At 40.8% G+C, this 12,879-nt stretch overlaps 1 protein-coding gene across 3 annotated transcripts in view; it reads right to left on the bottom strand.

The window, feature by feature from the left end:
- Positions 1-12,879, bottom strand: part of galm (galactose mutarotase) — a 111,676-nt gene that overhangs the window by 26,424 nt on the left and 72,373 nt on the right. For all 3 annotated transcript variants that reach the window (XM_069931929.1, XM_069931928.1, XM_069931930.1), the window contains exon 3: positions 8,034-8,240. In XM_069931929.1, coding sequence (XP_069788030.1) covers positions 8,034-8,240 — 207 coding nt within the window. The remainder of the gene's footprint in view (positions 1-8,033; positions 8,241-12,879) is intronic.

Genomic DNA, 12,879 nt, shown 5'->3' with positions numbered 1-12,879 from the left:
AAAGGGATTAACTGATTTTGTGTCAGTATTAATTTTGGTAATTGGTAATTTGTTTTATTCCTTTTTACATGAATCTTCTTCCAAATATTGAGCAGATGATGTAATACTGGAGAATTCCTACGTTGTACCAATTTTTCATCCCATTTATATATGTTCAGGTATCTTCTCCCCTATTTTATCTAGTTCTAATCTAGTCCAATCTGGCTTTTCCCTTGTTTGATAAAAATCTGATAGGTATCTTAATTGTGCGGCTCTATAATAATTTTTAAAGTTTGGCAGTTGTAAGCCTCCTTGTTTATACCATTCTGTTAATTTATCTAGTGCTATCCTCAGTTTCCCCCCTTTCCATAAAAATTTCCTTATTATTTTCTTTAACTCCTTGAAGAATTTCTCTGTAAGTGTATTGGCAATGCCTAAAATAGGTATTGTATCCTTGGGAAAATGTTCATTTTAATCCAGTTTATCCTTCCTATTAGTGTTAGTGGTAAGTCTTTCCAATGCTCTAAGTCGTCCTGTAATTTTTTCATTAGTGGATAATAATTGAGTTTACATAGATGGCCGAGGTTTTTATTTATTTGTATACCTAGGTATCTTATTGCTTGCATTTGCCATCTGAATGGTGATTCTTTCTTAAATTTTGAGAAATCCGCATTATTCATTGGCATTGCTTCACTTTTATTTGCGTTAATCTTGTAACCCGACACTTCTCCATATTCCTTCAATTTCTTATGTAATTCTTTTATTGATAATTCTGGTTCTGTTAAGTATACTATAACGTCATCTGCAAATAAACTGATTTTATATTCCTTGTCTTTTATTTTTATCCCTTTTATTTTATTTTCTGTTCTTATCAATTCTGCTAGTGGTTCTATAGCTAACGCGAACAATAAGGGTGATAGTGGGCATCCCTGCCTTATTGATCTGCTTAAGTTAAATTGCTTTGATATATATCCATTTACTGTCACTTTCGCCAATGGCTCCTTATATAATGCTTTAATCCAATTAATATACTTCTCTGGTAAACTGAATTTTTGTAATACTTTGAATAAATAATTCCATTCTACTCTGTCAAAGGCCTTCTCTGTGTCTAAAGCAACTGCTACTGTTGGCGCTTTACTCCCTTCTACTGCATGAATTAAGTTAATAAATTTACAAATATTGTCTGTTGTTCCTCTTTTTTAATAAATCCAGTTTGGTCTAGATTTACTATTTTAGGTTCATAGTCGGCTAATCTGTTTGCTAATTATCTTATAATCTGTGTTAAGTAAAGATATTGGTCTATATGACGCTGGTGCAAGTGGATCTTTCCCTGTCTTTGGTATTCTTGTAATTATTGCTGTTTTGCATGAATCTGGTAAGCTTTGTGTTTTGTCAATCTGGTTGATTACTTCCAGGAGTGGAGGAATTAATAAATCTTTAAATGTTTTATAGAATTCTATTGGGAATCCATCCTCTCCTGGTGTTTTATTATTTGGTAGTTTTTTTATTATCTCTTGTATTTCTACTATTTCAAATGGTTCTGTTAATTTATTTTGTTCCTCTCTTTGTAATTTTGGTAGTTCAATTTTAGTTAAAAATTCATCTATTTTGTCTTCTTTCCCTTCGTTTTCAGTTTGGTATAATTGTTCATAGAATTCTCTGAAGTTTTCATTAATCTCCGTTGGATTATATGTGATTTGTTTGTCTTTTCCTTGATGCCAATACCATTCTCTTAGTTTGTTCTGTCTTAAGCTGCCATGCTAGAATTTTGTGCCTCTGAACCCATGTCACAATCTCTCTACTAATTCCTAGTGACTGAACCTTCCTTATTAACCTTCCATGCAGAACCTTATCAAAAGCTTTACTAAAATCCACATAGATCACATCAACCGCTCTACCTTCATCCACTTTTATTGTCACTTCCTCAAAAAACTCAACGGTTCGACTTTCCATTTACAAACCCATGGTGGGTGCTCCTAATCAATCCCTGCCTATCCAGAAATGCATGTATACTATCTCGAATAATACCCTCCATAACCTTCCCCACCACCAAAGTCAAACTTACTGGCTGATAATTACTTGGCCTGCACCTAATGCCATTTTTGAACAACGGAACTACATTTGCAACCTTCCAATCCTGTGGTACCATCCTCTCCTCCAGTGATCTTTGAAAAATCACTGTCAGTGCCCCCGTTATTTGTTCCCTGACTTCCCTTAAAGTCCTGGGAAAATTCCCATCAGGACTAGGAGACTTATCCACATTAATTGACCCAAGAAGCTCCAAAACCCTCGCTTTACTAATCCCTATCCTCTCCATAACTAAGCCCTTTGCCTCTCTTATCTCATATAGCCCAATGTCCCTTTCCCTCGTGAATATGGATAAGAAAAATTGTTCAATATTTCTCCAATGTCATATGGTTCCTTGCATAGTTCACCAGTCCCATCATTCAGTGGACCTACTCTATCCTTAACCCTCCTTTTACTGTTCACGTATCTGTAAAAACCCTTAGGATTCACCTTCGCCTTATTAGCTATGGATACCTCATACCTTCTTTTTGTCTTTTTAATTTCCCTCTTAAGGTTCTTCCTGAAATCTAAGTAACGACCATACATCTCCTCAATCACTTGTTTTTTATATTTGGTATAGGCTTCCCTCTTGTCCTGATCCAACTTCTTAATTTCACCAGAAAACCACGGCTCCCTCAAACCTTTAGTCTTCCGTTTCGGCCTGACTGGAATATAAAGATCATGTACTCTCAAAATCTCAACCCTAAATGCCCCCCAAATTTCCTCTACATCCTTTCCGGCAAAAAGATCAGCCCACACAACTCTCTGTAAATCCTTTCTCACTTCTCCAAATCTGGCCTTCCCCCACTCCTCGAACCCGACCTATCCCTTTCCATCATTAAGCTGAAGCTAATGGACCCGTGAACATTGGATCTGAAGTTCTCTCCAACGCTTACCTCCATCACCTGCCCCATTTCATTCCCAAACAACAGATCTAACACCGCTCCGCCTCTAGTTGGCGTCACAACATATTGCTGCAAAAAGCAATCCTGAACACAATGCATAAATACTAAGCCATCCTGCCCTTTTACTGAGTTTCCCAATCTATGTTTGGAAAATTGAAATCCTCAATCAACACCACCCTATTTCTACTGCACATCTCACCTATTAAGATTGATTGGGTTGTGTTTATGGGGGAGTTGAATGTGGATAGACAATTGAAAGCATTCACAGATCTAATGGAGAAATTGCAAAAATCGTTTATACCGGTTTGGCATAAAAATAAACCAAAAAAGGTGACTCAACCGTGGATAACAAGGGAAATTAGAGACAGCATTGGGTCCAAAGAGAGAGCATATCAATTGGCCAAAAAAAGTACCGCAACTGAAGACTGGGAGCAGTTCAAGATGCAGCAAAGGAGGTCAAAGGGATTAATCAAGAGAGCAAAAATAAATGACGAAAGTAAGCTTGCGGCAAAAATAAAAACCGACTGCAAAAGCTTTTATAAATATGTCAAGAGGAAAAGATTGGTGAAATCCAGAGTAGGTCCTTTGCAGTCGGAATCAGGGGAATATATAATGGGGAATAAGGAAATGGCAGACCAATTAAATTCTTACTTTAGTTCTGTTTTTACAAGAGAGGATACAAATAACCTCCCAAGGATGTTGGGAAACATAGAGACTAATGCAAGGGAGGAACTGAAAGAAATCAGTATCTCTAAGGACATGGTCTTGGGGAAATTGATGGGATTGAAGGCAGATAAATCCCAAGGGCCTGATAATCTACATCCTAGGGTACTCAAGGAAGTGGCCATTCAGATAGCAGATGCTTTAAGAATTATTTTCCAGAACTCGATAGACTCAGGATCAGTACCCATGGATTGGAGGGTAGCTAATGTTACCCCACTATTTAAAAAGGGTGGTAGAGAAAAAGCGGGGAATTATTGGCCGGTGAGCCTTACATCAGTAGTGGGCAAAATGATGGAATCCATTATTAAGGATGTAATAGTGGAGCATATGACTAGCAGAGAAGGGATCGGACGGAGTCAACATGGATTTAGAAAAGGTAAATTGTGCTTGACAAATCTATTGGAATTCTTTGAGATGGTGACAGGTAAAATAGATGGGGGAGAGCCAATGGATGTGGTGTACCTGGACTTCCAAAAGGCCTTCGATAAGGTCCCGCATAAACGACTGGCTTCCAAAATCAAGGTTCATGGGATTTGGGGCAAAGTATTGATGTGGATTGAGAACTGGCTGGCAGGTAGAAGACAGAGAGTTGGGATAAATGGCTCATTTTCTGAGTGGCAGGCGGTGACCAGTGGGGTACCACAGGGATCTGTACTGGGATCCCAGCTGTTCACAATTTACATAATGATCTGGATGAGGGGATTGGATGTAATATCTCCAAATTTGCAGATGACACTAAGCTAGGAGGAGTTGTGTGCACGGAAGAGGGGGTCAGGAAGCTCCAGTGTGATTTGGATAAATTGAGGGACTGGGCAGATACATGGCAAATGCACTGCAATGTGGATAAATGTGAGGTTATCCACTTTGGTAATACAAACCGGAGGGCAGATTACTATTTGAATGGCAATAGATTAAGAGATGGGGAAGTGCAGAGAGACCTAGGGGTACTTGTACATCAATCTCTGAAGGCGAGCATGCAGGTACAGCAGGCGGTTAAAAAGGCAAATGGTATGTTGGCCTTCATATCAAGAGGGTTTGAGTATAGGAACAAGGATACCTTACTGCAGCTGTACAGGGCCTTGGTGAGACCCCACCTGGAGTATTGTGTGCAGTTTTGGTCACCTTATCTAAGGAAGGATGTTCTTGCAATGGAGGGAGTGCAGAGGCGATTCACCAGGCTGATACCTGGAATGGCAGGAATGACTTATGAGGAAAGATTGCACAAATTGGGATTGTACTCCCTGGAGTTTAGAAGATTGAGAGGGGATCTCATAGAGACATATAAAATTCTGGCAGGACTGGACAGAATGGATGCAGATGGGATGTTTCCAATGATGGGAAAATCCAGAACCCGGGGCCATGGTTTGAGGATAATAGGCAAACCATTTAGGACCGAGATGAGGAGGAATTTCTTTACCCAGAGGGTGGTGAATCTGTGGAATTCATTGCCACAGAGGGCAGTAGAGGCAGGTTCCTTAAATATATTTAAGAGGGAATTAGATATATTTCTTCAGTATAAGGGTATTAAAGGTTACGGAGAGAAGGCGGGGACGGGGTACTGAACTTTAAGATCAGCCATGATCTCATTGAATGGCGGAGCAGGCTCGAAGGGTCAAATGACCTACTCCTGCTCCTATCTTCTATGTTTCTATGTTTCCTTGCACATTTGCTCTTCTAATTCCCTTTCCCCATTTGGAGGCCTATAATATACCCCCATAATAGTAACCTCACCCTTCTTATTTTTCAGCTCTACCCACACTGCCTCCCTCGATGAGCCCTCCAATCTATCTTACCTCAGCACTGCTGTAATATCCTCCCTGACAAGTAATGCCACACCTCCCCCTCTTAATCCACCAACTCTGTCACATCTGAAGCAGCGAAATCCTGGAACATTTAACTGCCAATCATAACCTTCCTTCAACCATGTCTCGCTAATGGCCACAACATCTTAATGCCACGTGTCACTCCACACCTTTAGCTCATCCAGCTTCCTTACTACGCTCTTTGCATTAAAATAAATACATCTCAGGGATCTCCTACATCCTACCTTCTGCCTATCCTCCTCTACCATTCTCACAATTTTCACTTCAACATCTTTTTAATACTTCCTGCTATTCCTCCCTCAAATTATTTAAACTTGTATCTTTCTTTAGCCTACAAACCCTCTCCCTGCTGTCCTGCCTAACTTGAAACCCTGTCCCAACCATCCTTGTTTAAACCACCCCCCCACCCCCCAACAGCCCTAGCAAATGCCCCTGCCAGGAGCCATAAAATGTAACCCATCATTAGGGTATAGGTCCCACCGTCCCATCTTCCCCAAAAAATGTCCCAGTAGTCCAAGAACTTGAAACCCTGTCTCTTACTCCACCCCTTTAGCCACGTGTTTAACCTCCACCTAATTCTATTTCTGGCACAGGAAGCAATCCAGAGATTACCCCCCTTAGTGGTCCTCCTTTTAAGCTCCCTACCCAACTCCCTATACTCATTCTGCAGGACCATTTCCTCCTTCCTTTCAACATCATTGGTACCAACATGTACCACAACCTCAGGTTCCTTACCCTCCCCTTTTAGGATGTTCTGAACATGCATATTCACATCCCGGACCTTGGCACCAAGGAGGGAAACCACCATCCGGTTTTCCTTATCGCGTTCACAACAACCTCTGTCTATCCCCTCCTAGCCATTGAATCCCCTATGACTATTGCCCTTTTCCTTTTATTCTTACCTTTCTGGGTCACAGAGGTTGACACCATACCTCTGCCCATTATAGTCTGACTATCCCCCTCCTCAGTCCTCAAGGTGGAGTACTGATTTCTGACGATTTCAGACTCGGGTGCTTGCACATGAACCTAACCCCTTTCCTCCTCCTAACGGTAACCCACTGCCCCTCCTCCCTTGGCCCCTGTGCAACCACCTACCTGTAGCTCTTGTCAACGATAGCCTCATTCTCCCTAACCAGAGTGAGCTCATCGAGCTGCAGCTCAATTTCCTTGACCCAATCCTTCACGCCACACTCCTTGTTCGTGATGGCCTCACTCTCCCTAACCAAAGGGAGGTCATCAAGGTGCAGCTCAAGTTCCCTAACTCGGTCCCTTAGTCGCTACAGCTCAGCCCACTTTGTACACACATGGATGTCCGGGAGACGTGAAGACTCCATGACTTCCCACGTGACACTGAGAGCAGAAAACTGCCCCCACACTCATCCTTCCTCCATCTCCTCACACCTTATTAAATTAACTGTGAATGTCTTACCTTTAGTTCAGCATGCTCGTCCTCAGCCTCTGCTCACCTAAGCCTCTCGAGCCAAAGCCTCAAGGACCCACTCACTCACTGGGCCGCTCCTCGCTGGCCGCTCCCTTATACTTATTGGCCCTTTGGCCAATTAACCCCGTCACTCTCTCCAAGCTCCTCCTCCTCCAGATTGTCCATCTTTATTTTCAAATTGGAGAAGAGGGTTTCTCTTTTGTCCAGGTAAGCCGCCATTACACATCCCTCATCTTAAAAATTAATACTGCAGGGATATGTGATTGCATGTGTAAATGCATCCAAACCTGACATCGGGCACCCCAACACACAGAGGAGCTATCCCACAATGCTTGGGCCAGAATGCATTGTCTTACAAAGGATAACATGGACTTATTGTGGTTGGTCTGATGAGCAACTCCTAAATAAATTGTAAGAGGAGAAACTCTCTCAAAGAGGATCAATAATCAATGGACACAGATGCAAGGTAATTGGCACAGTATTTTCTGCAGAGTAGAAAGATTAAAAAAGCAAAACAGTTATGAGCTATATTATGGACCATGCAAAAAAATGCCATATAATCAATTAAATATTTACTGAATGGTATAAACTGTTGTAGAGGGAAAATATCAGTCAAATGGAGATAGGATTTGTCTGAGATGCTGAGAACAGCCCCAATTACACACGCCAATCATTCTTCCCTTCCTGCCCAATTGCCAGGACATGGTATATTTGATGCTTAAATCAAGGCCACTTACACAAGTGTTTTTAACACTATCTCAATTTCTAATGAGTGGGGAAAGAATCTCATCAAGCTGTGTCTAAAGATTGCAGAAACAGTTCCTTTCAATGGCTACTGCCTCCTGGCATTTTTCCAAATTTGTAACAGCTAGGTAGGGAATGTAGGAAGAAATATTATAATGAGGCCCTACCATTAAATTTCCTCAGTCTATCCCTATCCCTGCAGTAATGAATAACTTCACCTCTGTAGCTTGCAAGGTACAGTGGGGAAAACTCAGTGGGCTTACAAGCCCAATCAAAGCATCTTTACTTACAGCTTCACCACATCATTCCATTACTTATCATCTTTGAACCAATTAAATCAAATGTTCGTACATGTCCCGCTAAGTTGAAATAAGAATGGTTGGTCAGGTTTATTGGTGTGGTCTTGGTGGTCTTGGCTTTGTAGTTAATAGCTAGTTCTTCTCCATTCAGCACATACGTCACCCAGACCTTCAACTCTCCAGGATATCCCTGTTCCCCATCAGCACTTGTCATTGAAAACCTTACTCCATTTGGCACGACTTCAGGTGTCCACAGGACCTACAATGAAAAATATTAATTAAAAGCACATTTTCTGCGTCCCTTCTACCGCCCAATGAGATAATTGTTGATCAGTACCACTACCTCATTGAGTCACCTTTTTGCCATAATATACTTATCCAACCAAGACTCACAGTCTAATTCCAATTATTACAAGCTCTACAATCTTTTGTGGAGTAAAGAGCTGACAGCTACTGCATTGCATTTGGTTTCTTCTGAAAGCTTTTGCAATTTCAGAAAATGTTTATTCCAAAATAATGTCAGCCAATTGAAGAACCTGCAAGAAAGTGGATTTTTAAAATGCTTTCAATACAAACATTTTATTAAAAAAGGTCAAGAGATATATTGAACAGCGTACTCAAATAGCAAAGATAAAGATACATAACCAATGTTTCAGGCCTGAGCCCTTCATCAAGGTATGAGAAAAATGTAGGCAGGCACTTGAACAAAATGGGGGAGGGAGGAGCAGGGGGAGGATTCAAGATTAAGATTCAATTTATTGTCATGTAATAAAAACAGTGTCAAATTACACAAAATTGGTTTTGTATGCTGTGAGGCAGTCAGATTTGCCATTGGCAGAAAGTGCCTGTAGAGCCTCCTGCAGTCAGAGAAAGAAAAACAGAAGAGAGGTCCCCCCAGAGTCTCCAAGAGTCCATAGATTCACCTCCAGCACTCCAGCAGCCACATAAAATGGTCTGAATTATGTGAGATAGTGTTACAAAGTTAATTAATGTTAGGTATATGTAATGGAAGATTCTAACCTATTTTTTAACACCTATTTTTTAACCTATTTTTTTCTTAATTCCCAGCTCTTGGTTCTGTAGAGCTGAGAACCTTTTTTTAAAAACTTGCAGCTTTGGGTTCTGCAAGGCTGAGAACCTGCTTGTGTTTTAGAATCAGCAGACATAAGCAAAATTCCACCAAGGGGCCAGAGCTGCAGTTATCTGACGAAAGGACATCTGTGTACCAAGAACATTTAATCTTCCTGCTTGTTTTGGTCACAGACTGTCAAGAGGCCTAGCCTTGATGCAAAATAAACCATTGTATTCAAAGTGATAAGCTGAAAATTATGTTATTCGTTAGAAGCCTAGCATGCTAGCTTGCTTGCTTATCTTTCTTGCTGTGCTGGGAATAGGTGCTTGGGTTAGCAGTTTTTGGGTAATATAAGTCATGGTCCCGCTGCTGAAGTTAGGAGACTCTCCGAGAGGTGGCAACATCTCTCAAGAAGAAGAAGAAGAAGACTTCTGGAGTCCAGCCAACGTCCCAGTCAGGGGAGGTGGAGAAGCTTCTACCGGCGCCCTGACAACCTACTACAAGTGTGCAGTCGTTGCCTCGCTTCGGCAGTTGGGACAAGTCCAAGCATTGATAAGTATAGTTGGGAAGGGCTTGCATATTGTAGTGTGAAATCAGCTTTTGAATTTGTAATAAACATTTGTATAATCTGAACTGCTCTCGGTGTGTGTGTCTATTTTTTTTCGGTAGTTCAAACACTGTGACCAATCTAAAACGAACAAAATGAGAGGTATAAGTTTACCCAAAACAGTATAATATGGTTAATTATAATTTTCTGCATCAATTATATTTGACATCTGAAAAATTGAAGAGATATGGATTTAGTTTAACAGATTTGTGCTTGAGGTGTAGGAAGCAGAAAGGTACTTTTATGCATTCAGTTTGGTTCTGTGGGAAGGTTAAATATTTTTGGGATGAAATTATAAAATTTTTGAGAGATTTGTTCAAAATAGATTTGCAATTTGATCCGTTGATGTGTTTAATGGGTTATATTAATTTGCCCTTTATAAAATCACAAATGACTAAACCGCATTTAACTTTTTAAGATTAGGATTAGCAGTTGCAAGAAAGTGTATTGCAGTAACATGGAAAAATGATATACAATTGAGTTTGCAAAGATGGCATAATGAAATGCAATCATGTTTATATTTAGAAAAAGTAACATATAATTTATGAAATAATTTCTCTTTTTTTATTGATATGTGGAATTTGTATTTAGAGCATATGTCATTAGAAGTTAAGTGAATGGCACTCCAAATATAAAGCATTTAATATAATTTTCTTTTAAGTTCTGAAAGGAGAAGGGGGGAGGGTTTTTTTTAGTTTAGTCGGGGGGGTGGGGTTAGGGTTGTAGTTAATAGTGTATTTGTATTTGTAGAGGATTATTATAAGTATTTTGCAAAGTTTAAAATAAAGTTTTCCAAAAAAAAGTCCAGTCCAAGCCATCAGCAACCTGAGCTCCAGATTCAAACCTCTGATACTGTTAGGAACTCTTCAATGCCCTCAGCACTCTCTCGTACCCCTTCAGCCAATTTCAACCCAGTCTCCAGCAGTCCGCACCCTGGTGTGAGTCCCTTGTGCACAGTGCAGGCCCATAGGCAAGAGGTAATAAGTGGAAGAGAGAGGGAGGGCACAACAGCAAATTTGGGAAGGGGAAGGCCCTGTGAATGGAGAAAGAAGGGGGTGGAAAGCTGGAGGAAAGGGGACAGAGGAATGGGGAACAATGAGGCGTGGTCGAGCAGAAACTGGAGAAGTTGATGTTAATACCATTCGGTTGAAGAGTGCCCACATGGAATATTAGGTGTTTCCCCTCCAATTTACAGATGGCCTTGGTTTGGCAGTGCATGAGGCCAGGGAAGACATGTCAGTACAGGAACAGGGCACAGGATTGAAATGGTTGGCCATTGGGAGATCCCAGTCATTAATGCAGAGTGAAGTTGCTCAGCGAAGCGATTTCCCAGAGTGCATCCAGTCACTCTGATGTAGAGAAAGCCACAACAGGAGCACCAGATGCAGTAGATGATTCCTGCAGATTCACCAGTTTAATTATGCACCTGCCTATATTTTGCTCTTACCTTGATGAAAGGCTCAAGCCTGAAACATTGGTTATGTATCTTTGTGAGTTAAAGTACACTATTTGACCTGCTGAGTATCTCCAGCATTGTATTTTTACTTCAGTCATGGCATCTACAGACTTGTGTTTTACTTAATAGATATAATGACCCTACAAATGTTTGTCTTACTGGAACTGGCCGCTAATTCCAATCAACAAACAGTTTCTTAACTTAGAATGTTGGCAGGAGAGAAGCCGTTTTTTAACTAAGAGTAACTTTCCTAACAGTTCCCTCCCAATTTCTCCAATAGGAAAACTGCAATACAAAAATTAGTTGTCAAATTCCTCAGGACACAAGGGTGCTATGTAGATACTGGGGAAATAAAATAGGGGCATATTACAACATCATTAGTAAAAGAGACTTGCATTTATAAAGAGGTTTCTCACAACTTCTAAACACTCCAAAATACTTTACCACAAATTAAACACTTGTGGGGGGGGGGGGGGGGGGGGGCGTGGCAAGATGGCGTAGAGTCTAGACGTGCAATCTCGATCTCTCTGGCCAGACTTATAAATACCCATTTTTAATCCTTTGTTTTCAAGTTTAAACTTTTTAAATTTTAGTTTTAAGTATTAAGGAATCATTATGGCCACTAATGGTAAAAAGACTAAACCTCAAGTTCAAAAGAAGTTACATTTTCGAAGTTTTGAAGATTTGGGGCCTAGACGACTTGAAACGGCCCCAGGCTCAATTTCTTCATTGCCTAAATCCCAAAGATCGCCTGAGGGGGCCATAAAAAAAATACCTATTGCTCACCAAATGAAGGTTGGCACTGGAATTACCCGTTCTCTGGAAGAAGGTGTGTGTTCCCAAGAAGTGGATCCCGATTTGGAAAGCCTTTCGATTTTAATGGAGGGAGCACGCAGGAAGACGACTCCATTGTTGAAAATGCATCAGGTAGCATTTCAATCTGAAGAAATCGTTTTTCTTCGCGAATTGATGAGAAAACAGCAAGATGCGGGGGGACACCAGCGGTGACCCCCTGAGGAAGTTGGGGTGCCGTCGCTGGGAGTCCAGACCCACAGTAAAACTTTTAAAATGCCTTCTGTTGAATTGCAGCAGGAGCTGCAGTTACCTTGTTCTGCCACTATGTCAGAGAGAGCAGAGCTGAGCTTTACTGAATCTCAGTGTATGCAATTAAATGCAATTGTTCAAGCTGTTATAAAACCTTTGTTGACATCTCAAATTAATGAAATGGTTCAAATGAATGCTGGTATAAGTTCTGAATTAAATATGGTTAAGACACGTGTGGATGCATCTTATGAAGAATTTAAAAAATTTCAGACTGCTTTTTTGGACTGTAAACAACAAGTGATTTCGAACACAGAAAAAGTGTTGAAGGTGGAAAAATCAGTCATAGAATTAGGAGATCATGAGAAGGAGCTAGAAAGAAAAATAGATTATTTGGAAAATCAAAGCAGAAGGAATAATGTGAAAATTGTTAGTTTGCCAGAAGGTATAGAAGGACACGAAAACCAACAAGGTCGGGTCAGATACAGCAATGAGCTCTCTGAACCCTTCTCCATTAACAATGGCGTGAAGCAAGGCTGTGTTCTCGCACCAACCCTCTTTTCAATCTTCTTCAGCATGATGCTGAACCAAGCCATGAAAGACCCCAACAATGAAGACGCTGTTTACATCCGGTACCACACGGATGGCAGTCTCTTCAATCTGAGGCGCCTGCAAGCTCACACCAAGACACAAGAGAAACTTGTCCGTGAACTACTCTTTGC

The sequence above is a fragment of the Narcine bancroftii genome, chromosome 4 (genome assembly GCF_036971445.1).
Source record: "Narcine bancroftii isolate sNarBan1 chromosome 4, sNarBan1.hap1, whole genome shotgun sequence".
Classification (NCBI taxonomy): domain Eukaryota; kingdom Metazoa; phylum Chordata; class Chondrichthyes; order Torpediniformes; family Narcinidae; genus Narcine; species Narcine bancroftii.
This window is presented reverse-complemented; position numbering and strand designations above follow the sequence as displayed.